General features: G+C 38.8%; 5 protein-coding genes across 9 annotated transcripts in view; 1 reads left to right on the forward strand and 4 right to left on the reverse strand.

Annotated features, from left to right (window-relative positions):
* Positions 1-347: 347 nt before the first annotated feature.
* On the forward strand, positions 348-3,912 carry LOC114533209. The gene is made up of 6 exons (XM_028554712.1): positions 348-354; positions 437-514; positions 946-1,123; positions 2,179-2,705; positions 2,973-3,096; positions 3,894-3,912. The coding sequence occupies exons 1-6, from the start codon at positions 348-350 to the stop codon at positions 3,910-3,912; spliced, it is 933 nt and encodes a 310-aa protein (XP_028410513.1).
* LOC114534339 (neuronal acetylcholine receptor subunit alpha-10-like) lies at positions 3,880-7,525 on the reverse strand. The gene is made up of 8 exons (XM_028555781.1): positions 7,227-7,525; positions 6,989-7,128; positions 6,850-6,894; positions 6,664-6,773; positions 6,397-6,541; positions 5,520-5,775; positions 5,277-5,437; positions 3,880-5,090 (listed from the first exon to the last, which is right to left on the reverse strand). The coding sequence occupies exons 1-8, from the start codon at positions 7,288-7,290 to the stop codon at positions 4,263-4,265; spliced, it is 1,749 nt and encodes a 582-aa protein (XP_028411582.1). The 5' UTR covers positions 7,291-7,525; the 3' UTR covers positions 3,880-4,262.
* A 199-nt stretch (positions 7,526-7,724) lies between these two features.
* LOC114534381 (acetylcholine receptor subunit alpha-type acr-16-like) lies at positions 7,725-11,896 on the reverse strand. Its single transcript, XM_028555824.1, has 9 exons — positions 11,706-11,896; positions 11,323-11,462; positions 11,120-11,164; positions 10,776-10,885; positions 10,561-10,705; positions 10,100-10,355; positions 9,779-9,951; positions 9,041-9,362; positions 7,725-8,763 (listed from the first exon to the last, which is right to left on the reverse strand). The coding sequence occupies exons 1-9, from the start codon at positions 11,755-11,757 to the stop codon at positions 8,441-8,443; spliced, it is 1,566 nt and encodes a 521-aa protein (XP_028411625.1). The 5' UTR covers positions 11,758-11,896; the 3' UTR covers positions 7,725-8,440.
* Positions 11,729-15,936, reverse strand: LOC114534393 (neuronal acetylcholine receptor subunit alpha-7-like). The gene is made up of 9 exons (XM_028555834.1): positions 15,898-15,936; positions 15,703-15,812; positions 15,332-15,476; positions 14,952-15,213; positions 14,412-14,584; positions 13,993-14,326; positions 13,439-13,595; positions 12,147-13,361; positions 11,729-11,769 (listed from the first exon to the last, which is right to left on the reverse strand). Exons 1-8 carry the CDS (start codon positions 15,904-15,906, stop codon positions 13,148-13,150), a joined length of 1,404 nt encoding a protein of 467 aa, XP_028411635.1. The 5' UTR covers positions 15,907-15,936; the 3' UTR covers positions 11,729-11,769; positions 12,147-13,147.
* Positions 15,937-17,657: 1,721 nt separating this feature from the next.
* The window catches only part of LOC114534283 (acetylcholine receptor subunit alpha-like), a 41,571-nt gene continuing 34,064 nt past the window's right edge, over positions 17,658-25,164 (reverse strand). For 2 of the 5 annotated variants that reach the window (XM_028555777.1, XM_028555775.1), the window contains exons 5-16: positions 23,409-24,975; positions 23,276-23,328; positions 22,745-22,837; positions 22,187-22,329; positions 22,053-22,097; positions 21,205-21,314; positions 20,882-21,026; positions 20,276-20,534; positions 20,037-20,209; positions 19,216-19,451; positions 18,724-19,078; positions 17,659-18,629 (exon numbers count right to left, since the gene is read on the reverse strand). In XM_028555777.1, the coding sequence (XP_028411578.1) occupies positions 18,321-18,629; positions 18,724-19,078; positions 19,216-19,451; positions 20,037-20,209; positions 20,276-20,534; positions 20,882-21,026; positions 21,205-21,314; positions 22,053-22,097; positions 22,187-22,329; positions 22,745-22,832 (1,863 nt within the window). In that variant the 5' untranslated portion in view covers positions 22,833-22,837; positions 23,276-23,328; positions 23,409-24,975 and the 3' untranslated portion in view covers positions 17,659-18,320. Of the gene's footprint in view, positions 18,630-18,723; positions 19,079-19,215; positions 19,452-20,036; positions 20,210-20,275; positions 20,535-20,881; positions 21,027-21,204; positions 21,315-22,052; positions 22,098-22,186; positions 22,330-22,744; positions 22,838-23,275; positions 23,329-23,408; positions 24,991-25,164 lie in introns of those variants that run through there. The other 3 variants (XM_028555780.1, XM_028555776.1, XM_028555779.1) reach the window with 3 other exon arrangements.

Consider the following 25,164-nt stretch of genomic DNA (forward strand, 5'->3'; position numbering starts at 1 on the left):
TTATGTAATGAAGGTGTCCACACTTTCCCACACCGAAGCCGGGGAGTTTCTGTTTAATTGCTGAGATATTTTCAGAAGTGTTTAGCGCGTGATTGTCTTCATCACAATACTGCGTACGAATAACTACAACCAAATAAGACATTACTAAGGAAACACAAACAATTGTAGAACGTCAATTGCTTCTACAAACCTAATTCATAATCAAATTTCTTACGAACGGCTAGTCTACAATCGTCCCTTCCGTGCTGCGATCCTCCTCAGAAATCATCCTTCCTAAAAATGTCAAAATCTATAACCTATAATGTCATAATCTTCAACTTGATATCTATCATCATCTTTTAACTGAAATGAAAGGTATGGGAGAGCAATTTTAAGTATACCGCGCATGCTATTCAGTTAGTGTTAAAATCATGCAGCAAAGTGCCTCATGTCAAAGCTCTTTCAAACACTTTTATAGGAGACGTTTTGCTGTTTATTTCGCTCGCTTTTATCAGCTGGTTTCAATATTTCAAAGGTAAGAATAGAATGGCAAAGTATGATGTGTTAGATGATAGTAAAATAGAAGAGCAGAGTATGAATAAAGTTAGTTTAGTTTAGGTTTCCTCCGGTAGTAACACTGGATCAATAAGAGATGATTCTTACTGGACCTCTAGGAAGAACAGTTTAGAACTGATAGAGCTATCCAGTATTAATAAAGTTAGTTTAGTTTAGGTTTCTTCCAATAGTAACACTCGATCAATAAGAGATGATTCTTACTGGACCTCTTGGAAGAACAGTTTAGAACTGATAGAGCTATCCAGTATAAATAAAGTTAGTTTAGTTTAGGTTTCCTCCTGTAGTAACACTGGATCAATAAGAGATGATCCTTACTGGATCTCTAGGAAGAACATAGCGCTATCAAGTATGAACTTACACAACATTGATCATGTTAAAATCCATCATCAGTTCGCGGAAGCCATCATGAAACGTGTGATCGAGAATATACCAAGGTTGGCTGCGTCCACACTTACCAGAACCGAAAAAGAATCTACAACGAGCTAATTATCACTGATCGCGACAGCCGCTCTCCAAAATCAAGTGATATTCCTACTGACTGGTTTCACTGGGAGGAATACTTGCTTGGGTAGGATATTGTCAACGAACCAAATATAATTTAACACCGTTTAAAAGAGCCATAGTCTTCAAAACTCCTTCCACCGAGCCTCGTAATACGACCATGGTCGTGTTCGTTATTTTTCGGCCAATACGACGTATCATGATCGTTTTGGCCGGAAAATGACGAATACGACCATGGTCGTATTGCCCGGAAAATGACGAATACGACCATGGTCGAGTTAGACGTTTTCCGGCTAATACGACCATGGTCGTATTCGTCATTTTCCAGCCAATACGACCATGATACAACCATGGTCGTATTCGTCATTTTCCAGCCAATAAGACCATGGTCGTATTCGTCATTTTCCGGCCAATACGACCATGGTCGTATTCGTCATTTTCCAGCCAATACGACCATGGTCGTATTCGTCATTTTCCGACCAATACGACTATGATACGACCATGGTCGTATTCGTCATTTTCCGGCCAATACGACCATGAAACGACCATGGTCGTATTCGTCATTTTCCGGCCAATACGGCCATGATACGACCATGGTCGTATTCGTCATTTTCCGGCCAATACGGCCATGATACGACCATGGTCGTATTCGTCATTTTCCGGCTAATACGACCATGATACGACCATGGTCATATATTCGCCGGAAAATGGCAAATATACGACCATGGTCATATATTCGCCGGAAAACGGCAAATATACGACCATGGTCATATATTTGGCGGAAACTGCAAATATACGACCATGGTCATATATTCGCCGGAAAACGGCAAATATACGACCATGGTCATATATTTGGCGGAAACTGCAAATATACGACCATGGTCATATATTCGCCAGAAAATGGCAAATATACGACCATGGTCATATATTCGCCGGAAACTAATGGAAAATATACGACCATGGTCATATATTCGCCGGAAACTAATGGCAAATATACGACCATGGTCATATATTCGCCGGAAACTAATGGCAAATATACGACCATGGTCATGAAAGAGATATCTTTTACGGCCATTATTTTCATCGTGATAAGCGCAACTTGACAAACATCTCTTATTTCAGATTAGCCTGTCGATGTGTCGAGAAATTGAACAAAATCTCAAATGGTAATTTAAGTCTTTTCCATCAGTTTACGATTGAAAACTACGGCGAATGCTGGAGTTCTCGGTTCGGTCACGACGCTCTGCATTCTCTTACGAAATCCAACAACTGCATAGGAGCTGGCTTTCTGGAATGCCAGCAAAATCGCCCAGGAGAATGTACTGGCATCAAACTTTCCAGTTTTCTTTATCAAATACACAACAGAACGAAGCTACTCGACGAACATTGCCATATCGTGAAGCGAATCGTCTGTCCTTCTTCGACGATACAATGGAATTCATCTTTGCCCTTGCAATCACCAATGACGGACCAGACAACGTTCATAAATTCGACACGAACTCAGCAACACACGGCATCTCAAGTTCAAATAAGTCCTTCTACAACAACCTTAAACCAGACGATCAGTAGAGAAAACGACAGCTCTTTACGCGTACTTCAAAGCTCTGATATTCAAAACATTACCAGCAAAGAACATTTCATGACTTCTAGTAAAATTATGCACGATTCAACGATTACATTGCAATACACAAATCCCCAAATTTTATTACAGTCAACGGACTCCCAGCCGTCATCAAAGTCGGTAAAAGCATCATTTCAAGGATCAAGAACAGTCTTTAATCAAACTGACTCAATGCTTTCTCATCGCCAAAGTCTAAACACTGGATTACTGTACACATCTGGAAGCAGAATTTCAAACATAATTCTAGCTCCGACGCAATTTTTTATCACTTCTTCAATGCGCAATGCAACGACAGCTATAGACTTCTCCGTTGTGGAATCCAACATTGAGAATCATTCAAGTGATAATGGCCCAATAAAATCTTCTCAAACACACGCTTTAATAACACCTTCAACTGCGGAGAAGATAACAAACATAAGGTACATCACGCACTCGTCAACCGAAGTCGAAACCCACACTAGCAGGCTAAATGCTGTCGTCTCTAGTATTAACACAAACCCAATCGAAAATATATCAACTTATACTTCACAATCAAGGTCTCAGCCGGATTTCTCAACATTAGAAAGCAACAACCAGACACCACCAGCCATCTCCAGTTCTACTTCAATGACGTCACGGTCGTCTTGGCAACGGAATGAAACATGGTTATCTTCACCTACACAGAAAACTGGTTATGTCATTTCAAATCTGCCATCAAAGTCATATCAATTGAATATCTCTAACAGTACCGCGATTAGAGAACCCCGCCCAGTTTTCAGTACCAATCTCTCGAACATCCAAAATAATTCTAAATCTGACTCATTCAACGGTCCTTGGCCATCATTAAGTACTGGCCTTTTCAATATCTCTAACAAAATGGCAACTAGTTCATTTCAGGATCTACCTACCTTCAGTGCAGTTGGTGGCTCCAGTCTGATCCAGAATACCACGATTCCTCTGTCGCGTGTTAAACCACCCCTGCAGGAATACAGTCATGCTTCAAGCTCGTCTTCCATGTCATCTTTCAGCGATAAATATTCCAGCTATAATTTGAAGAAAGAAACGAATTATTCATCCATGAAACAGCTGGAAAAGACACAGTTCACCGTTCCCACATCCTTGCCAATCGAGGAACCAACATCCACAGTAACGTCTCGAATATCTAAAGCGATTGAAATTACTTCTAGTCGTGGAATAACCAGAGAATCACACACGTCAATACGTCATATTTCAACAGACTCTATGACTACTGGTAAAATAAGTTCACACAATCCTCAGTCCCAAAATAGCTTATCTTCTATCACACAGTCTGCTTTAACGACACAATCAACAACATCGAAAAGCAAGTGCTGGAAATTTTTCTGCAAAGGGAACTCAGCAAGGAGCCAGCAATGCAAGACTATGGTCATTCTCATTATGCAATTTATCTTTATTTTGCTTGCCTGATTAGCGGCTAGACTAGTTTGCCAAGCTCCTGAGCAGATGAGATTGTACCGACGTCGTTCATTACATAAAGGTCACTCCTTCACGCAATTAGCATGTAATTAACCAATTAGAGTAGCAATTATAATGTATATGATAATTACAATGATATTTTAGGAAAATATTACCAAATAAAATTACATACGGTTAAAGTAATAAACATAAGTAGGAATAAAATAAGAAATCCTCTGTCGAGTGTTGTCGCTGCCGTGAGCCAGTGTCTTTTTTGCGATGATCTGTACTCCCAATTCCTAGCGAGATAATTGATTTCTTGGATATCTGAAACAAGACGTTGGTTGAGAACTATCATATCGTTTATGAAGGAAACACAACGAGCTTTTCCTGGCTTCCTCAGGCACGATTCGCATTGGCAGTAATGAGGCGCTTGGTTTTGTAAATTTAAATGTTCGCGAGGGATTTTCATTGTCATGTTAACACCTGCGTCCATTGCATCGTCCAACGACCGTTTATGAACTGTTTCGGCGAGCTTCTCAGTTGTAACATTGCTGTTTCCGGTTCTGTGTTTTTCTGGGTCTATATTGACCTGTGAACCACTTGAAGCACTGCTATCTGTAATGGTACTTCGAGTTGCCTCATTTTCACTGTTTCCCATCTCAGATTCATCCAGTTTTAACTGAGTTCTCTCAGCATGAATCGTTGCCACTCTGCCATTAGTCTGCTCGCTGCTACACCGACACATGCAATCTTTGTTTATGGATCTGTCTATTGATCTCAGTTCCTCAAAATTTTCGCATTTATCCTTTGCCGTATTTGCAATAGCGTGAAGTGTTTCAAGCTTCTCTTTGATGTCATTTCCAATGCTCGTCATACCCCAAACACAACCAAGTTTCTGGATTACAAATCCGCGAACGCCCTCGGACATAATGTTCAAAGGTGTTTGTCGGTGATGAGCATTTAAGGTAATACAGACTGCGTAGAATATCAGAGTTACCTTTGGTGAAAACAGAAAATTTTACACACAGTTGTTTATACTTCTACTACTTTTCAATGAAGTATATTCTAAGGTTTAAAGGGTCTTAATTTCGAGTGGAATTATACACACTTCAAATTCAAGCCAGGAACAGTTGAAGGAAGAATGAGTCAACTAGTTACTGTTTCCTAGAACAGAAATCTTTACCTCAAAACTAAGCATGACAAAGTAAATACTGAGAATAGGAACTGTGTCTGAGGTTGGAGTCCTTTCAGCCACCATTTTCAGAAAGAAAAACATTGATACCAGGCATGTTAACACAAGACCGATCCGTTCTCCTCTTGTGACGAACGCCATGATAGTTAAACCTAAATTTCACGAATGCATTTCGTAATATGAGCAAAGATTTCTTTGCTTGAGGTCAGAAAGAGCACAAAACTTCATTCTAACCTGTCAGAAACACGGCGGGAAAGATGAAGTTCACACCGTAGCTTTTTTGTCTTCGCTTCAATGTGACAGTATATGTGACGTCAGGGTAGGGTTCAGGACAACACGGGTAGAATTGGACTTTGCGTTCTACCGTGGTAGTTACCAGCTCCCACTCGAGACTTGAAGGGGACTTGGAAATATCCATAGTGTATGACTCCGGGATAACGTCCAGAGTAAAACCATCGTACGTCCAAGAACCTATCTTGATCCTACAGGTCTGAAAAAAAGATGAAAAGTTTTATCGTAAAAGTTTAGCAACGTTTTTGAGAGAGGTTTATCCTTGTTGGACTTGAAAAGAGAATAGTTTAGAACAGTCATGATTAAGTTTAGTTTAGGTTTCCTCCTGTAATAACACTGGATGAATAAAAGATGATCCTTACTGGACCTCTAGGAAGAACAATTTAGAACTGATAGAGCTATCCAGTATAAATAAAGTTATAGTTTAGGTTTCCTCCTGTAATAACACTGGATGAATAAAAGATGATCCTTACTGGACCTCTAGGAAGAACAGTTTAGAGCTGATAGAGCTATCCAGTATAAATAAAGTTATAGTTTAGGTTTCCTCCTGTAGTAACACTGGATCAATAAGAGATGATCCTTACTGGACCTTTAGGAAGAACAGTTTAGAACTGATAGAGCTATCCAGTATAAAAAAAGTTAGTTTAGTTTAGGTTTCTTCCTGTAGTAACACTGGATCAATAAGAGATGATCCTTACTGGATCTCTAGGAAGAACAGTTTAGAACTGATAGAGCTATCCAGTATCCAGTATAAATAAAGTTAGTTTAGTTTAATAAGGATGACTTTATCAAAACATCGTCAACACCTGGATCGCTGTACCTGAGAATCAAAAGGGAACATTTTGATGTCGACCTGACAGGATGTTCTCAACACGGATGGACCCATCCATCGAACCCTCCCGTCGTTGTCGACAATAATCCGGGTTTGAAACTGATCCAGACCACTGTATTTACCTCGGTTTACTCTAAAAAACAAATATTTTTCAAACAATGTTGGGAAAATTGTTTCATAGGAACATCTTCTCTGAGTGAAGTGAACAAATATTGTTTCCTATCAGTGTTTTCCCACCACGAGAACTCAACTTACTCGTTGTAAACTTTGATATCTGGAACCCAAACATCGCTGGCATGCATGTTAATCCTTTTGACATTGGAAAAATTTGATGGCGTCCACGTAAACCTGTGATCATACCACGTCTAGGGAAGATTGGTAAAAGCCATGTTTAGAAATGAATAAAGTTTAAATCTGAACAATCGAAAACAAATCGTTTACCTGTCGTACCCATAGACTTGTTGTGAGCATTTGATTTTTGTCATCCTTATAAGAAAAAGTAGATAAATCATGAAAAATCGACACAAGATAAGACTAAAATAGCCTGATCATGGAAGATCGAGACAGTATGATGTCCTACCATATTCCTGATAAGATACAAGGATATTCCAACCGTAACCGAAACATTATCTCTCACATCAAGTACAGGTCTTGCCTCCTTTGAATAGTCCTTCAGAAGCATCTTTGCCAGACGAACTTTTGCATCGAATGTTCTCTCAGCTGGGAAAAAAAAAGCATCAAGATTGAGTCACGATAAAACCAAAATCGTTTGCTTCACATGAGGATTACAATCATAACCGTTACGAATAATGACTTACCAAATGCAAGACAGAAATGCATAGTTCCCAAGTAACACACAAAGCAGAATAACAGAAGATACATTTCTAAGCTGTTTTTGCGACCAAAGTTTTTTTCAATGGCTGAATTCGCTGCAAAGAGTTGATACAAAAAGCTTCAACGAAGCGAAACGGAACTCGAGAATTGATATATTTTAAAAATAAACCATCGAAAACCTAAGTCCTTTTGAGTGCTATAAATCTGCATGTAAATAATACAGATTGTTTCGTGCAAGAAGCAAAATTGGCCTGTTGAGAGGGCTGAAACAACAGCTTAAACACACGCTGATAACTGAAGTGGTTTTAACAAAACTTCACTCAATTAACAGTAAACCATGCTGGGCCCACACAGCGCATATATGCCAAAGGAGCGCTACAAAAGTATTTAAAATATTAAATGATGTTCAAAATATTTTACGTTTCTCGCTATTCAGACTTCCTAATTAACAATTTCCTGCCATAATGAAGCTGTTTAATAAGCAAAGAGATTATTAAAATTGTTTAAAGGGGCTATTACCTCGCTATTCCAATAAACAGACGTTGTATTAATAGCTCATTGTATAGACATACAGTTTGTGATGGCGATGCATTGTGCGTTATTTGCAGAAGTCATTTCAAAATCGTTATCACATTGGATTCAATCCCATTTATTTAACCAATTTTTTTCCTTGTCAAAACACGTCTATATTATAACATAAGACATTTATAGACCAACGTATTGTCCTTTTTGTTGTCAAAAGCACAGCAAAACACTAATTGAACTCTTTGTATGAAAACAGCATGCTGCAATAATTGGGACTTATTTCGATTTGGACAATGAAAAGTTGCTACACAATGCAATGACTATTGTATTATACTGACAAAAACCATTATCTCATATTTAGCTAGCAAAGGCTCGCCCAAAGCCCTGTCATTGACATGAGGCGCATTGTGAAGCTAGTTTTTAGTCAATTTTCCTGAACATCCAGCAGCTGATACTGCAAACTTTAACTAACATGATATTCACTGGATGTATTGACCTCGCATTTGGTGGTAAACACATGTTATAATAATTATCAGAACATTCATCATGTAACATTTCTCGCACACATAAGAAGTGCATTTGACTTTGAAAACTTTCATTTGCAGCACAAAAGTCTTCACGAGAGTCTTAAAACCTCAAATCGAGACGAACATCCACAAATCTCCATCAGACATCAGCCTGATACGACCGAAATAATGACGAAACAAATCACAAACAAAACCAGGAACACTCGATCCAAGATGGTCGCAGCGATCAGCCAGTTTTCTTTCTCAGACGAGGTCTTGTCAAGCTGGCGTGCGACGAATACGATCTGTCGGATTGCAAACAACAGTCGCTTGTTCCCTTTCACCATCTTCTTTATCATGATGGAACATGCGCAAATCTCTGTCTCGGAATTTGCTACGACGGTTGACGCGTTCCTGCTCGAGGATTCCTCGGTATCATGAACGTCTTCCAGCTGAACTATGGATCTATCCACAGCCTCATCGATTATGTCTAGAACGATGAATATGCAAAGCAATCGATTCACTTCGTGGATTAGGAACATTCATATGAAATAATGAAAAGCAATCAATGAAAACCAATGAAGAAGATAGTCGCCTATTCAGCCCCTGACTGACCCCAATGAAGCGAGTCCCCCCCTACAATACCTGAGTGATCTGCCACCCCTGAACTCTGAGCCAACACCAGAGTATTCGAAGGCGCACTCACCCCACTACACTGCCTCGTTTTTACGATAAAACCACAGCTAACCCAATCCATATACTCTTACCTTCTCTCTCACGAGTTTTCAAACAATCACCGTTACATTGTTTATCGAAACTCGCCTCCCCCCTACATTCCAGTCCCGATTTTGAACTGGAAAGACCATTTTTTATATTTTCCAGCTCGTTTTTAATGTTTTCCTTCATCTGAGAAAGATCCTCAAGTGCCCCCAGACGCCGTCCAATGCGTTCCCGGTCTTCCCTCAATGTCCACAAGTTCCCCAGTTTCCCCAAGACAAGGCTTCGTACATAGTTCGGCATCTCGCCAAGAGCTGGGTGTTTGTGGTAGGCATTCAATGACAGGCATACTGAGTAGAGGATAAGACCAATCTGTACAAGGAAATAAAAAAGAAGTAGACTAGGGTCGCGTTCACACGGTATTGAATTGCCATCGGAACAGGTCAAATTTTGAAGTCAACAAAAGACAGGGAAGATTTTTAATGTCCCAGACCAGAAGAAATATACTAAATCTATCAAATTGATAAGCGTTTGCTGAGATCGTTGCTTCATAACGGCAAACGAGGAAGTCGTGACGAGCGAATCCGGAACTGTTTGAACGGAAAGCCTTCAAAAATCACTATTAAACGACCATAGATTGGAAAGCAATCAATCAAGCTTGAGAAGGCTAAGTGAGATGAATATGCTCAATAAAACCTAACACTGATATTTCAATGGACAGTTTAAACCGACTGTTGAGGGATGGGAAGCTCTTTGGTAAACCGATTAAAACAATTGAAATTTCTTACCTCGAAACTCAACATGACAAAGTAAACGCTCAACAAAGGTGTTGTATCGGAAGCTGGGGTTCGCTCGCTGACCAACTTTAGGAAGAAAAACATTGAAACCAAAGCTGTCAAAACAAGACTTATTCTCTCTCCCGTGTCTTGCGCTGCGGTCATGAATGACATCATCGTTAATACTAAAGAGGAGAGAAGAAAAAGTATAGCCATGAAAGTCCCATTCAGTACCTTTATGACCCTACCACAGTGCCCTAGTGAGTCCCACCCAGTACCTAGTTGACCCCCACAACAGTGCTGAACACTGTGGGAGACTCATAGTGACTTCACCTGTAAGAAATACTCCAGGAAAGATGAAATTCATCCAGTAGCTACGTTCACGTCGCTTGATCATCACAGTGTAGGTAACATCAGGGTAAGGTTCGGGACAGCACTTGTATTTCTCTTCATGTCTTTGTACCGAAGTTGATATCAACTGCCATTCAGGATTTGAGGGAGACTTCGATACGTCCATAGTGTAGCTCTCTGGTCTCACATCCAAGGCATAGCCATCGTACGTCCAAGAACCTATCTTAATACCACAGTTCTGGAAAAAAGAAGCAAAGATATTAGACCTCTGCAGTTGTCCAATCTTAATTTGTGAGATGGCGGAGTTTGTTTATTGAGTTCGATATCCTAACTGTGTTTTTAAACAACTCACGATTCCCCAAATTAATTATCTTGTATACAGCTTATGGAAAACTCCGTCCTCCGATTGAACAAATCAACCGAAGGCAAAATGCTGTATATACCTGCGTGTCATGTGGGAAAAAAGTCATATCCACATGACAAGATAACTTCTTTACAGAGGGTGACATCCATTTTATTTTCCCAGTGGAATAAACGATCGCTTTGGTGTGCAGTTGGTCTAATCCGTGATCCAAATGAGTGCTGACCCTAATTTGACAACGGTGTCATATTAGAGACGACCATATGTACAACACAAGTGAAAGTACAGGAAACATACTCATTGTAAACTTTAAGATCTGGAACCCATATCTTATCAGGATCGACATGAATTTGTTTTGTCATAGCATAGTCTGAACGGTTCCAGGTCAAGCGAGGATCATACCATACCTGAATGAATTGAGAGGGAAATATGGAAATTCCACACTGTCAGCATCGCAGGCATGGAGATGCTGTGTATCTCCAACTTTTGAGTTTCATAGGAAGACAACCAGTAGGGTGGGGGTATTTAGCGGGGATGTGAAGGCATGAGGAGGGGGGGGGGTACGTCCTTTCAATGAAGACTGAAATACAGCTCAACAGACATAAAACAATTTACGAGTATGCTGTTTGTCATATTCTTACCTGACGCACCCAAAGACTCAGAGTGAGAACTTGACTTTTATCATTCTAAACAAATATCAAACTTTAGCCACATTAGCATCAAATGTGGTAAAATAACAACTGCCTAAAATAGACAAAACACTTCTCGACGTTCCGACCTGAGGGCCTTCGTCAGGAGAGTTAGTATGAACCACATTAAGTGTTCGTCGTGAAAAGAGCCTTACCATTTCTTGAATTCTGCTGAGGGAAATTCCAACGGAAACAGTGACATTTTCATTTAAATTCAAAACAGGTCGAATTTCTTTTGAATAGTTGTTAAATAAATTGGTCTCCAAACGACTCTGTGCTTCGTATGAACTCTCAGCTGTCATGAAACAAGGGAAATGTCTCCATGAACAGCGGAAGAAAACAAGGAATACTGGACTTATTTTATACAAAAGAAGGTGGATATTTAACTGCGAAGGATGCAGCATAAAATCTTATTTTAACAGCAACAGAAATTTTAATCTGCGAATAAATTGGTATGAATTCTGTTCAAGAATTGAGAAAACTTCTGACTCTGATTTCATGAACAAAAATGAAAGAAGAACTCTATAATCAAATTTACCTTTTAAACATAAAATACGAGTAAAAAACACTGCCAATGAAAAGAAAAACATGTTCAAAAATCCCTACAAGAAATGTAATTCCAATATTAGGCATATACTGTATAAACGATCGAGTTTCATTAAACAATAGCAGCACAAATTTGGATTCTGAGCCTCTCAGGCGGCACAGCGATGTTGGTAAACTTCCCCGTCAACAGGCCCCGCGGGATGATAAGAAACACTGGAAGAGAATCCCAAGGACTAGTGGAAGAGCTTACGTGGCCATTTCTACAGATGGCATGAGTTTGGGGAAAGTGCCAGAGTCTTTTGGCTTAACCGCACTTTTCCCAGTGCATTAGTCTGTCCAAACGATAGCGTTCAGCAGATGAATCTTGGTAAACGTTCAAAGTGACAACAAATTCAGCTGAAGTACTACCAAAAAAGAAACAAAGTTTACATACCATGAAAACATCGTCCTGAACTTGAATGACTCTGGAAATGTTTCAAGACCTCGAAGTGTTGTTCATCAATGTAAAACAACAAGGATCACCAGTTCCTCTAAGATATAATCTGATTGTAATTAGCTTGGCAGGAAGCCTTTATGATCTTTATGCGAAAGAATAACAATACTTTTTGCATGTACATGATACATGTATCACTTTAATGCCTCATAAAACCGCTAAACACCAAAAATATTTTTTCAAATAGCTTTTCTAAATGTATTCCCAAGAGACGATGGAGCGTTCGTTTTGGAATTTCGGTTAAATTTTTCGCAAACTGTAAGACAGTCGATATCTCGGCCTCTGAAACGTCGCCGTAATCAGAACAATGATCAATTATACCTTGCGTGAAATCCGGTTAGCCTTTAGAAAAATTTGCGGCCGGTAAACTGAACAAGGCGCAAGAAAGAAACATCAGAACACCCTGCGGGTATATAAACAGCATGTCTTTGCCTCGGGAAACAAAGTCTGCCGGAAAGAAATGCCGGGTTGAAACAGCTCAATGATAAGCAACTAAAGAGTATGAAGTATAGCATGTTATTGCACAATGATATGAGTATCAATCACTCGTTTTATTGATTATTTCAACAAGACAATATCGATCAATCACAGTATAATTGGGTTTATCAAACTGAGACCGGGCCACATCTTAGCTTGAGTCACTATTTATAGGGTAACGACTAATATTTTCGGCAAGGGATGGCTATGGTAAGGCCAAGGTTTAAAAGAGGGAGGGTTAAATTCAGATAAAATGAGTGTCTTTTATGATAAACACCTCCTTCAACTATACATCTAAGACACCCTATTCCTTACTTTGTTTAGAAAACATATTTACATTAAAGTATACCGTTAGTTTAATCAGCTAGCGATTCCCCAAGTCGCCACTAATTTAGTAAGATACCTATCCAGTTATCATTTTGATATCAGTGCTCAATCCTATATAATACGCCGCTAACTCGCTATTAAGCATGTGGTATTTGCAGGAAGATCGCCAGACTAGAGACAATTAATCCGATGACAAAAAATACCAAAAAACTTCGGTCTAAAATGCGGGAGGCAAGCTGCCATTCCTTTTTCTTTTCCGTGTTTATCTCCTGGTCTGTGAGCATGCTCGTCATGTTGCTCACGTGCTCCACGAGGTTCTTTTGACGATGTTCAAGCTTATCCACAAGTGTCCTATGATGAGACGAAGAAAATGAGAAGGCAGAGAGTTAAGAATAAGATTATTTCATTGAACAAGATCATATACTCGCCTGCAAATGCAATCTTTGTTGTTCTGGACTATCAACTGATTATTGCTTCGAGGTGGATCCTGAGGTCCAGAGTCAGCGCTTGATTTCTTGTGTGTACAACTGTTTGTTGACTTGTGTGTTGACCATGGCTCGCCTGATCCTTTACGACTTTCATGATCTTCACAAAAATACAATAATGTACTTTCGGGATTAAACACGATTACTCGCAGTTTTAGGGTATTTTCAAGAAACTCTGTAAGGATCATCTCTTATTGATCCAGTGTTGTTACTACAGAAGAAAACCTAAACTAAACTACCGTACCTTTATTTATAGTGGATAGCTCTATCAGTTCTAAACTGTTCTTCCTAGAGATCCAGTAAGGATCATCTCTTATTGATCCAGTGTTACTACAGGAGGAAACCTAAACTAAACTAACTTTATTTATACTGGATAGCTCTATCAGTTCTAAACTGTTCTTCCTAGAGATCCAGTAAGGATCATCTCTTATTGATCCAGTGAGTTTTACGCCTTAAAACTAATTGATTTGTTTAATCGAGTGTTCAGATGCTACTACCTGTGGTAAACACATCATCCGCACCAACTTCATCTGTGTCAAGATCATAAGAAGAATCCCATTCAGGAGCCAGGAGATACACGGACTCCATCAACTGTCCATCGCGAGCTTTATTGCGTGAACCAGATCTTTTTCGTGTCTTAAAAAGCTCCAAAAATTTAGCCGCCTTTTGCTCAGTATCCTGCTTCACTTTTCTCACATCTGAAGTGGTGAACGTCAATTTTGCCAGCCACGTCAGCACGATGGTTTGAATCCAAGATGGCATCTTGTCGTATCCCGAGTGACGGCAGTACAACCGCAGAACAAAACACGAAGCAACCAGCGCTAGACCAACCTGAAACGAATAAATTCATCCTTCATCTGCGGCACATGCAGCCATCACCTGGATATACCACCATCGTTTCATGCAAGTCGCTTACCTCACACATGAGACCTGCGCAGTAGATACTAATCATCGGCGTCACTTCGGAATTGGGCGGCAGGATCTCGGCAACGAGGAGAAGAAAGACAACCATTGCCAGGAAATTGGTGATGATCAATGAGATTCTTTCCCCGCAATCAGGTGGAAGGAGAAACGCCACAAGAGTTAGAGCTGAAATAAAAAAAAGTTAATCCTTTTTAACTCTCAGAGAGGCAGCCAGTTGGAGCAAGTATACCCCAAGCGTCACCACCGAATAAACAGGAACGTTAAAGTTGTATACAACAAACATTTCAATGATTTTACTGAAGACGAACTTGAGCGAGACGATCTAAACTATGTCAATAGATTTTCAACATTTTCCAAGTTGTTGTACTTGGGGCATTGTATAAAAGACTAGTTAACTTTTAACTTTACTTAAGGACAGAATTGGTCAATCTGAGTTGTGTATTTAAGAGTTAACTGGGATTTGACTATGCAAAATGTAGTTAAAGACTTTTATACAACTGTCCCTTGGTTGTCTTGCAAACACGCTTCGTACCTGTAATAAACATATTTGGAAACAACATATTGATATAGTAATAGCGAGTTCTTCTTTTGATGAGTAAAGTAAACGTAACATCAGGATAAGCTTCGGGACAACAAGCGTATTTTTCGACATTCCTCTTGACCGAGAACTCGGTCAGATCCCATTCTCCGCTTTCCAGAAACTTTGTGGTATCCCCCTGGCTGTTGTTGTGATCAGAATGGACGTCTAACTGTTCACCATTGTATGTCCATGATCCAAACTTGATCTTACATTTCTAGGAATACGTGTTTCAGAGAATTCTCATTTCAGGAGCGATGTGTGAACAGATGTAATGCACTTATACTATACAATTGTATAGCATATTTTCATATGAAATATACAGCAACGATTACCTGCTCATCAAAAGGAAAGTAGCGCACGTTCAGCTTACACGAAGTTTTCACAACACCTGGAGCCAGCCATGAGCAATGACCGCTACTATTGATTGTAACTGGAGTCTTCCATTGATCCAAAGCACTTTTCGAGCCTCCCTCGGCGCTGTGAAAGAAAGAAACATCTGATGGAGTGATGAACATTCGTATTGACCGCTCCACATATGTTTTCTCAAGACAACTTCGTTTTCCTTCAAAGAAATGATATAAGACTTTCTCCTTCTATTTTAGCCTAACCAGAGAATGGAAGAAGACACAAATCAACGGTATCTGACCATCAAACTCTTCTCGGTTTAAAACTGAAGTAAAACGATTCAAACATTTATACTCACTGGTTGTAAATATAGATATCTGGAACCCACAACTTATCTTTGGCAATGTTAATCTCTTTTAGGTCACCATATTCACTTTCGTTCCAATGAAGAAGATCATTTTGCCATTTCTAGATCCAAAACATTCAATTCAGACAGTGAAGGGTAATCGGGTCTTGCATGGACAACCAGTACTGAAGATAATGTTTATCTAACCTGTCTCATGAATAAGGCCAACGTCACTATTTGATTCTTGTTGTCCTGTAACATACAAAGCTTTTTTAGTCAGTTACGTTTTAAAGAGAGACATCTGAAGTGACTTTTGGTTTGAGTTAACCCAGGCGCGAGCTAGCGTACCCTAACATATCATAGCCTCGTGGCCATTTAAGTCAAGTTAAATTTCGAGCAAAATCATACACCAAAATGCCAGTGATATATCTTAAATCAAATGATATCGTTCAGCTTTAACTAAAATCTAAACCAGTACACACAGCTTGCAGAATATCAGAAAATACTGAAATGATAATAACATATAACAATATTCATATCTTACAACATTAATGATCTGGTATAATGTTAGTCCAATTTTAACATCAAGAGCGAGCGTTTTTCCTGTTGTTTTATTCTTTCGTGTCACAGGAATAACTGAAGAATTTGATGTTTTTATGAGGTAGTTCATCAGACGCGAGATATCATTAATTTGCTCTAGGATAAAGAATGCAACAAAATAATTATACTAAATGAAATATACTACAAGTATTCACGTCACAGAAATATCTCACAGCGATACAAAAACAAGATTTTCAACAAATTATGTTATTTATTTATACATTCATTCTTCCCACGTTAGCATACAAGATTGTCAGTCAAAGGTAATTTTTCGAATTGCAAGACTATCTTGTAAGTGGGTTGTCAGGACACCGCAGAAATTGGTGTTGGAAGTCAAATATCTCATCAGTTGCTCACATTTGAATCCTAGTATTCAGAAACTGCTGTCAAAGAAAATACTATCAAATAAGTTGAAAACAAGTTCAATTTTTCTTCCAATATCGGTTTTGGAAACTTTTGAAGGCCCTTCGTATGCATCTGCCACCGTAAAATGGCCATTTTGAGACATTTTCAGATGATTTGTTTTTGCCGTGTGCAAGCTTCAAATCTTTTGTGCAAGAGATATTTTGTTGAGTATTTATAAATCTTTTAGCTTGCCGAATTTAAAGTCTAAGTATTGAGAATTACGGCTAAGTCTACCAATTTCCGCGGTGTCGGTTGTCAGTGGGATCTTTGATGAGCTACGTATGGGTTAGGTCAACTTAACGCATATAGACACTTATAATAGTGATTATCAGCACACGCATATCTATCATCATACACAAAGACAGTTCAAAGATTGAACAATTTAGTTACTTCTTAAGACCGTCTTTGACTATAAATGAACTGAATTGAACAACAAATATCTTAGGCCTTAGGCTTCTCAGAATAAACAATATTTAACGTGGGGTATAAATGAATGATAGGGAATAAAAAGTTGACAAATTTTGAAACAGCATGCAGTGCATTGCGAGCCTTTTGACACAAAGCACATGCAGTATACGTGGTAATGTTGTTTAGTAAACATATGTTTCACATGCATACCCTCAGCTGAACTGGCTGACATAGACAAGGCGAAGATGAGGATGACTAAACCAAGACTTTTAACAACCATGATGAGACTACGTGATCTTCTGTGAATCTCTACGACAGACTGATGAAAGAGATCTGGCTTGAATTGAATAAAGTCAGCATGAATGTATTAAAACGGCCGAATTAGTGACTACAATATGACACCTCAGTAGGTTATCTACAAGAGATATACGAAGATAATAGAAACGACTTGTATTCCGAGCGTTTATAGACAATTTCTGAAAACATATGTTGGGTGTTTTGCTGTTTCGAGCAGGGCCTATCGTCTTCAACTAACTAGAATGGATATCCTACGAAATTGGCAACTATGATTATTATAATTATATTTTCATGTATAATTGGATGTGTTTTTCTAGTTTGGCTTGCATTGTTTTACTGGTATATTCAATTAAAAATAACAAATGGGTATGTCTGTTAGCAAGCCCAAACGAACAACGAAGCAAGTGCAAATAAAGACAGAGAATTCAGTTTGCAAATAATGAGATCAACATTTTCATCAAAATCACAGAGTCCCTTGATGCAACGACACATCATGCATGGCAAACCTCGGACTCGGAAGAGAGCAATATAATTCTGCATGTTATGATATATACATGCAAATAACGTGTGCCTCAAAACTCAGAGCAACGATACCACACTTCAAACTTGCCAATAAATTATTGTGTCATTTTTATCACTTTCTTTTTACTCGAGTCACTAACTATCAGCAATCCACAATCGTCTATCATAGACGTCCATTGTGCATTTCATTTCGACCCTTCCGTCACTTGTTTTGACGATCTATACACAACACATTGAATTCTGTAACTGTACTGACAGAAGTTACACAACACATTAAATATACAATATCGAAAGCACGACACACACACAAGGCACAAGGTAAACACGTTTGGTAAACACAAAGAGTTATAAGCCATGGAACTAACTATCGGGGAGGGAACGCTCAACTTGGGCTGCGGTCAATCTTCATAATCTGGTACCATTGAAAACACAACAGCTTTTGATATTACGATCATAATGAGATACAACCAGAAGAAGAATTCATCCAATACGGCTGCAGCTAGTTTCCATTCCTCTCTCTTGCATTCTTCCTCCTCCATGTCACGTGCCATGGCGGCCAATGATTCGACGTGCTTGACCAAGTCCTCTTGTTGCTGCACCAAGGCATGCATGGGGCTTGTTTTAGAGCATGCTAAACACTGCTCGTTTGAGGACTCGCTGATATCCAGAGGGTATGTTGGATTAGTAATGACGTTGACAGGTTGTTCCTTGAAGAATGATGGAAAAAATGTTTAGTTCTGATACAAACTGACTGCAGAACACTACCAACACAGGAATACCACGCCCGAATTCTAATCTTACCTCTACTTCTTCAACACGAGTCTCTTGCCTTTCATTACTTGTCACATCACACAGTCCTGCCTGGGAACTAGCAGAGTCAACCCTAACGTTCACCTCTTCAACCCCAGACGCTCCCTCAACATCTCTTTGTGTAGTCGGGTTTTCCTCACCATCCCTTTGCAATCCCCCTGAGGTAGTAATTTCTGTCAAAACGGCGTATTGTTCGCCGCTTTCCGTATTAGGCAATGTCCCGCCATTTTGGTCGGTAAATACACTGTTATTTTCAAGATCTTCATTACCAGTTAAGAACTTTATCGAGCGCCTTCGTTTTCGACTTTGAGATGCCCCTGAAATGCTCTCACGTTGACCGTGTAAGCTTGTAGAAAGTCATATAATAGATAAAATAAATAAACATTTGGCTTCGTTTCAATTGAAAAAATGAATAAGCTACCAGCACGTAATGATCCATTTTATCGGCATGGGAAAAAAGTGATTGAAATATGATTTAATTACCGTGAAACCGATAATCTTGGCGCCCAGGTGTTGAAAAATGTGTTGATTAAAGATCGTTTTCGCTTTCTGAAATGTTTTTTTTGCGACTCAGCCATCTCAACCTGTGGAGTCATACGAAACACCTTCGCCATCCAACGAAGCACCAGCGTTCTGAACCACGGGGGCATGTCACCATGGGAGGGGTGCCTGAAGTTCACTTTTAGCACAACACATGTACATATAAGAGCAAAACCGATCTAAAGAAAAAACATCGCCCAAATTTTGATTAAGGTCTGGATGAAGTTTGATCAAGCCTTAGAACTGAATGAAGTTTGATCACGTCTTAGAACTGGATGAAATTTGATCACGTCTTACAACTGGGTGAAGTTTCATCAAGTCTTAGGAGTGGATGAAGTTTGGTCACGTCTTACAACTGGATGAAGTTTGATCAAGTCTTAGGACTAGGTGAAGTTTGATCAAGTCTTAGGAGTGGATGAAGTTTGATCACGTCTTAGGACTGGGTGAAGTTTGATCACGTCTTAGGACTGGATGAAGTTTGATCAAGTCTTAGGACTGGGTGAAGTTTCATCAAGTCTTAGGAGTGGATGAAGTTTGATCACGTCTTAGGACTGGGTGAAGTTTGATCAAGTCTTAGGACTAGGTGAAGTTTGATCACGTCTTAGGACTGGTCGAAGTTTGATCAAGTCTTAGAACTGGATGAAGTTTGATCAAGTCTTAGGACTGGATGAAGTTTGATCAAGTCTTAGGACTAGATGAAGTTTGATCAAGTCTTAGGACTAGATGAAGTTTGATCAAGACATGATTTCTAAACAGAACCTTACCTCAAACATGACAATAGCATAATAAATACTAATCAGAGGTGTAGCATCAGAAATAGGAGGCAATATGTCTGCAACCAGCAATAGAAACACGATCATGGATAAAAGATTTGTGATCACCAGAGTTATCCTTTCACCAGAATCAGGAGGGACTTTGAACGCTAAGATACTCAGAGCTACAGAGGAAACAAAGGGGAATTAAATTTTCCTGTATGTGGGTTTGAAAAGCCATTTTAACGTACCTGTGATTACAAAGCAGGGAATGATAAGATTGATGTAATAAAATCTTGTTCTTCTTCGAATTCTGATCATATAAGTGAGATCAGCGTAGGGAGTATTAGGACAACAAGGATATATGATCACATTACGATATCCTTTCATGCTAATCAAATCCCATTCACCGTTGTCGACAAATTTTGATGTGTCAGCACTATCATTTTCGAGTTGTACATCCAGGCGTAGAGTATCGTACGTCCATGATCCCAGAGTCACGTTACAGAACTATAATAAATGAAAAAACTAAACTAAACTAACTTTATTTATACTGGATAGCTCTATCAGTTCTAAACTGTTCTTCCTAGAGGTCCAGTAAGGATCATCTCTTATTGATCCAGTGTTACTACGAGATGAAACCTAAACTAAACTAACTTTATTTATACTGGATAGCTCTATCAGTTCTAAACTCTTCTTCCTAGAGGTCCAGTAAGGATCATCTCTTATTGATCCAGTGTTACTACAGGGGGAAACCTAAATTAAACTAACTTTATTTATATTGGATAGCTCTATCAATTCTAAACAGTTCTTTGAAATGGTTCAGTAAAAATCATATCTTATCGATCAGGTTATACCTGTTCATCAAATGGGAAATATTTCACGTTAATCTTACAAGCAGTTTTCACGATGGCCGGAGCCAACCACTTGTGGACACCATTGGACTTTAGTTTAACTTTCGTGTTAAAGGAATGTTGATTCCCATCCGAACTTTCGTCTGCGCTGAGAAAGAGTTAAACGTAAGTGCGTTATTAAATATATTTGTGAGAATGTTTAACAAAAAATCGAAATATTTATATTGATTTCTTCGTCATGAAAGAGCTCAAGAACCTAAATATACTTCAAAGTCTATAAACTTTCTACCCTTATTATCAACTTTCAAAAACTTGGTTGTATTTACTTGTTGTAGAGATACAAATCGGGTTTCCAAATTCGGTTGGGATCCGCGTTTATTTGTGAAATATTGCGATATCCTTCTTTATTCCAAGTCATTATTTGGTTTGTCCAGGTCTGCATGAAATGATTTTGGGATAAGACATTATTGTTCAAATATGTTCCAGAGGAACACTGATATAAAAATATACCTACTGTCGTTACCTGTCACCTACTGTCATTCTCTCTCACTTACTGTCATTCCCTGTCACCTACTGTCATTCCCTGTCACCTACTGTCATTACTTGTCACCTACTGTCATTCCCTGTCACCTACTGTCATTACTTGTCACCTACTGTCATTACCTGTCCACTACTCGAGGTAGTTATTAGACGTGAAATATAGCAGAACATTTGATGCCAACACAGACTTATATAGATCTTAAAGTTTGACAGTAAAACTGTTAAATGACGGACGACACCCCCATGAAGTTCATAGAAACAGTTTGCACGACCAGACAATAGATTAATTTATAGTGTATATCAACTGTCTATGAATTAAAGCTCTTATTGTTCCTTATGCTATCCTGCATGAGGTTCTTCATCGTTATGACTTGCATTTCCACGCAAGCCAGATAGATAGATAGATAGATGTGTAGATAGATATTTGGCAGTTTGCAGTAAAACTGTAAAATGCCCGACGACACACCCCATGAAGTTCAGAGAAAGAGTCTGAACGACCAGACAATAGATTAATTTATAGTGTATATCCTTTGTCTATGAATTGAAGCTCCTATTGTTCTTTATCGTTATGACTTGCATTTCCAAGATAGATGTGTAGATAGATGTGTTTATATAAAATCAATATTGGTGTTACCTGTCTGATCCAAATACTTGATGTGATGATCTGATCTTTCTCGTTCTGGATGATACAAAAATATATGCATGGAAATTTATCATGAATGACTCGATGATCAATAAAATAATCTTTCAATTGATCGACGAGCTCACCACATTGATAAGCTGATGATAAGAAATTCCAACGATCACGACTAATTTGTCTTCTCGTTTTCTGATGGGTCGTACAAACGGATCATGGAACTCGTTAAATATTTCATCCAGTATTCTCTGTTCTACTTGTCCTCTTATTTCCTCTAGAGCAGAAAAAGATATTCAGTATGTCCAAATAGCTCTATCAATTCTAAACTTTTCTTCCTAGAGGTCCCAGTAAGGATCATCTCTTATTGATCCAGTGTTACTACAGGAGGAAACCTAAACTAAACTAACTTTATTTATGCTGGATAGCTCTATCAGTTCTAAACTGTTCTTCCTAGAGATCCAATAAGGATCATCTCTTATTGATCCAGTGTTAATAAAGGAGGAAACCTAAACTAAACTAACTTTATTTATCCTGGATAGCTCTATCAGTTCTAAACTGTTCTTCCTAGAGATCTAGAAAGAATCATCTCCTATTGATCCAGTGTTACTACAGGAGGAAACCTAAACTAAACCAACTCTATTTAAACTGGATAGCTCTATCAGCTTCTATTTTTCGCATGCATACATCACCTTGCGTCCATCCAGATCTGACGTCACATATCACAAGAAACAGAATGGGTAATAAAAATTTGGAATTGAGTAAATTTTCCGACTTCATCTTAGCTGAAAATAAGAAAAAATAAGAAAAAGGAACGGAACAGAAGTTTTCACAATGCATGGATATAATTCAGCACAGCAAGCGTATTTTACCAACGGCAAATAACATAAACACGATGGCAGTCGGGCATCGATTGAAAACAATGAATAACCTTAATCCCCTGATAAACAACTAAAGTAATTGTCTATATTGTCATCGTTTATACAAGTCGGGCTAGTTGATTTTGTATTGCTTCTCGAAGATTTCTCAAAGATTCTCAAACTTTAATATAATGACAATTAACGGTCACAACGTTTGACAAGCTCGCTATCATCTGAGGGGCTGAATCATGTCAGTTTAGTTCCTTGCTACCGCAAGTCATTGAGAACCGCTTTAGCAGGAAACATTGGCGGTCTCATTCGGCGTTTTTATTAAACGTAGAAAAACATAAAATCGATGCGTACCGTGGAGTGAGAATAGAAAATTCCTGGTGTTTTTTTCTGTTGCCTGAGACTGACTGCAAGAAACAGAACGATCCAACTATGACCTTTCAAAAAATACACGGGGTTTGTTGTTAGCGAGTTTATGCTCAAATACCTCTAGGGCAACGGGATCAGTGAGGCATTTGTATGAACTCAACAGGAAACAGCTAAGGTCCTTTGTTCCATCTTAGGCTTGCATAGTGTTGGGAAAATAATGTCATTTACTAGAGAATTGAGTAATTAATCTTAAACGTGTCGGCAAAGCATCCTAATTATAATTTTGCAATATAATTTTCAACATTTCTACAACAGGGTGTAACAAGAAAATTTTAGAAATACCGACATAAAAAGTCTTAATAAAGTGGATTAAAATACAGTATATTTAGTTTACCAAGGGTTGATAAAGGATCGATTTCATTGCATGGCAGTGAAGTATATCAATGTTTACAACCGTATTTCTCATCAAAGATCAGTTTTGGAACAGTCACTCTTAAGAACCACCTAATTTCATAACATTTTCTTGCTAAAAATGCTTATTTGTATAAAACATGGAAAAAATAACAGGGAAGAAATGTTTTCAATAGGATTTGTCTATATTCTTTGTCCTATACAATTGCATTCCCACTGCGAAGAAAAATGACAGTAGACACTAACGAGTGTGGGTCTGTAGTTTGGCTTTACAAATGAACCTACGACCACAAAATGGATTTTAAGATGCTTGGCATACCATGTGCCAACGTGCTTATAAGCAAGCTGTTTCCTTAATATGATATATAACCTATATACTAGCTACGTTTTTTGGACTCAATTCAGAATACACAAATTCAGAGCATGCAGAATTATAGAAAATATTTTAGGTATTTAGTAGCATGAGAGATGAGAACTGTGATTCCCTGTTTCAATCTTTCCTTCCCTCCGGCCAGAAAAGAGAAGTTTTTATACGGTCGTTGCCTGCTGAGTGGTGTTCTATAGTGACAGGTGATGGATGGAAAATGTTTAAGTTCATCTTCCCTTCTGTTTTGGTTGTGTAAATCAGTCTGTACAGGGAACCGGCTGAGACACGATGTCACTCTTTCACATCCGCCACTTGTCGTGGTAGAATTTCAATTCAGACGCAAACGCGGGAGATATCTATACACAAAACAACTACGTTTGAGGTATCTTTTTAACCACAAGTCACGATGGCGCTGACCAGATTTCGTCCACGATGAAACTCTGCCTCAAAAATGACTGAGATAAATGGAAGGGATTAGCCATTCAGTTGGATAGTTTAGATCAGTGGTTCACTGATTACACATGCGCGCCTAAATCAGAGCTAATTATAAACGCACGCATAAACGCGACCGCACCCAATCCCCGGTTTAATGCTTCCCACTCGGAAGGCTGATTAGCAATTTACGCACAATTTGCGTCACAAGCGCGCTCCATTGCGCAGCATTCCAACAGATACGGCTGACTCAGATGGGAAATGGTTCTTACTGGGGGTAGAGTCTGGGCTTAGACATTCTAGCAGCGCTCGCCTCAGTATTAATGAGGATTTTCCGTTGCACTCGCTGTGATCATTCATTACGAAGTCTCGATGAAACACGAATTCGCGATCATGGACTATTCTTACCGGAGTGAGTCTATCTCATACTTCTTGCTAATGTTCTGGGCTTATTCTAAAATTTCCTGGAATGATGCTAGAAAGAAATTTCCAGAAATGAATAAGAGAAACGTCTGGAATTAGCCTATTCAACGAGCCGGCTAACCAAATACCAAAATTCAAAAGTTTCTTGTTAATACTTAGAACATATTGTGCTCATAGACTTAACGGTCAATAGCATATCCAAACACAATAATCAATGTGGTTTATACATTTATCGATGAAC

The sequence above is a fragment of the Dendronephthya gigantea genome, unplaced genomic scaffold (genome assembly GCF_004324835.1).
Source record: "Dendronephthya gigantea isolate DGI-Jeju-01 unplaced genomic scaffold, DenGig_1.0 000002F, whole genome shotgun sequence".
Classification (NCBI taxonomy): domain Eukaryota; kingdom Metazoa; phylum Cnidaria; class Anthozoa; order Malacalcyonacea; family Nephtheidae; genus Dendronephthya; species Dendronephthya gigantea.

What these genes read in the sequence shown, in the direction of transcription:
- LOC114533209 (XM_028554712.1), top strand. An exon ending in TGGGAGGAATACTTGCTTGG is followed by an intron (nt 1,124 to 2,178) that starts GTAGGATATTGT and finishes CTCTTATTTCAG; the next exon opens with ATTAGCCTGTCGATGTGTCG. An exon ending in AGAACATTTCATGACTTCTA is followed by an intron (nt 2,706 to 2,972) that starts GTAAAATTATGC and finishes ATGCAACGACAG; the next exon opens with CTATAGACTTCTCCGTTGTG.
- LOC114534339 (XM_028555781.1), bottom strand. Translation starts at nt 7,290, where the DNA reads ATGTATCTTCTGTTATTCTGCTTTGTGTGTTACTTGGGAACTATGCAT. An exon ending in TGTTCCCTTTTGATTCTCAG is followed by an intron (nt 5,776 to 6,396) that starts GTACAGCGATCC and finishes TCTTTTTTTCAG; the next exon opens with ACCTGTAGGATCAAGATAGG. An exon ending in TTGTCATGCTTAGTTTTGAG is followed by an intron (nt 5,091 to 5,276) that starts GTAAAGATTTCT and finishes TTTTCACCAAAG; the next exon opens with GTAACTCTGATATTCTACGC.
- LOC114534381 (XM_028555824.1), bottom strand. Translation starts at nt 11,757, where the DNA reads ATGTTTTTCTTTTCATTGGCAGTGTTTTTTACTCGTATTTTATGTTTA. An exon ending in TGAGTCTTTGGGTGCGTCAG is followed by an intron (nt 10,886 to 11,119) that starts GTAAGAATATGA and finishes CAATTCATTCAG; the next exon opens with GTATGGTATGATCCTCGCTT. An exon ending in TTTTCCCACATGACACGCAG is followed by an intron (nt 10,356 to 10,560) that starts GTATATACAGCA and finishes TCTTTTTTCCAG; the next exon opens with AACTGTGGTATTAAGATAGG.
- LOC114534393 (XM_028555834.1), bottom strand. An exon ending in GCGCAGGTCTCATGTGTGAG is followed by an intron (nt 14,327 to 14,411) that starts GTAAGCGACTTG and finishes TATTCGTTTCAG; the next exon opens with GTTGGTCTAGCGCTGGTTGC. An exon ending in AACAAAGATTGCATTTGCAG is followed by an intron (nt 13,362 to 13,438) that starts GCGAGTATATGA and finishes GTCTCATCATAG; the next exon opens with GACACTTGTGGATAAGCTTG.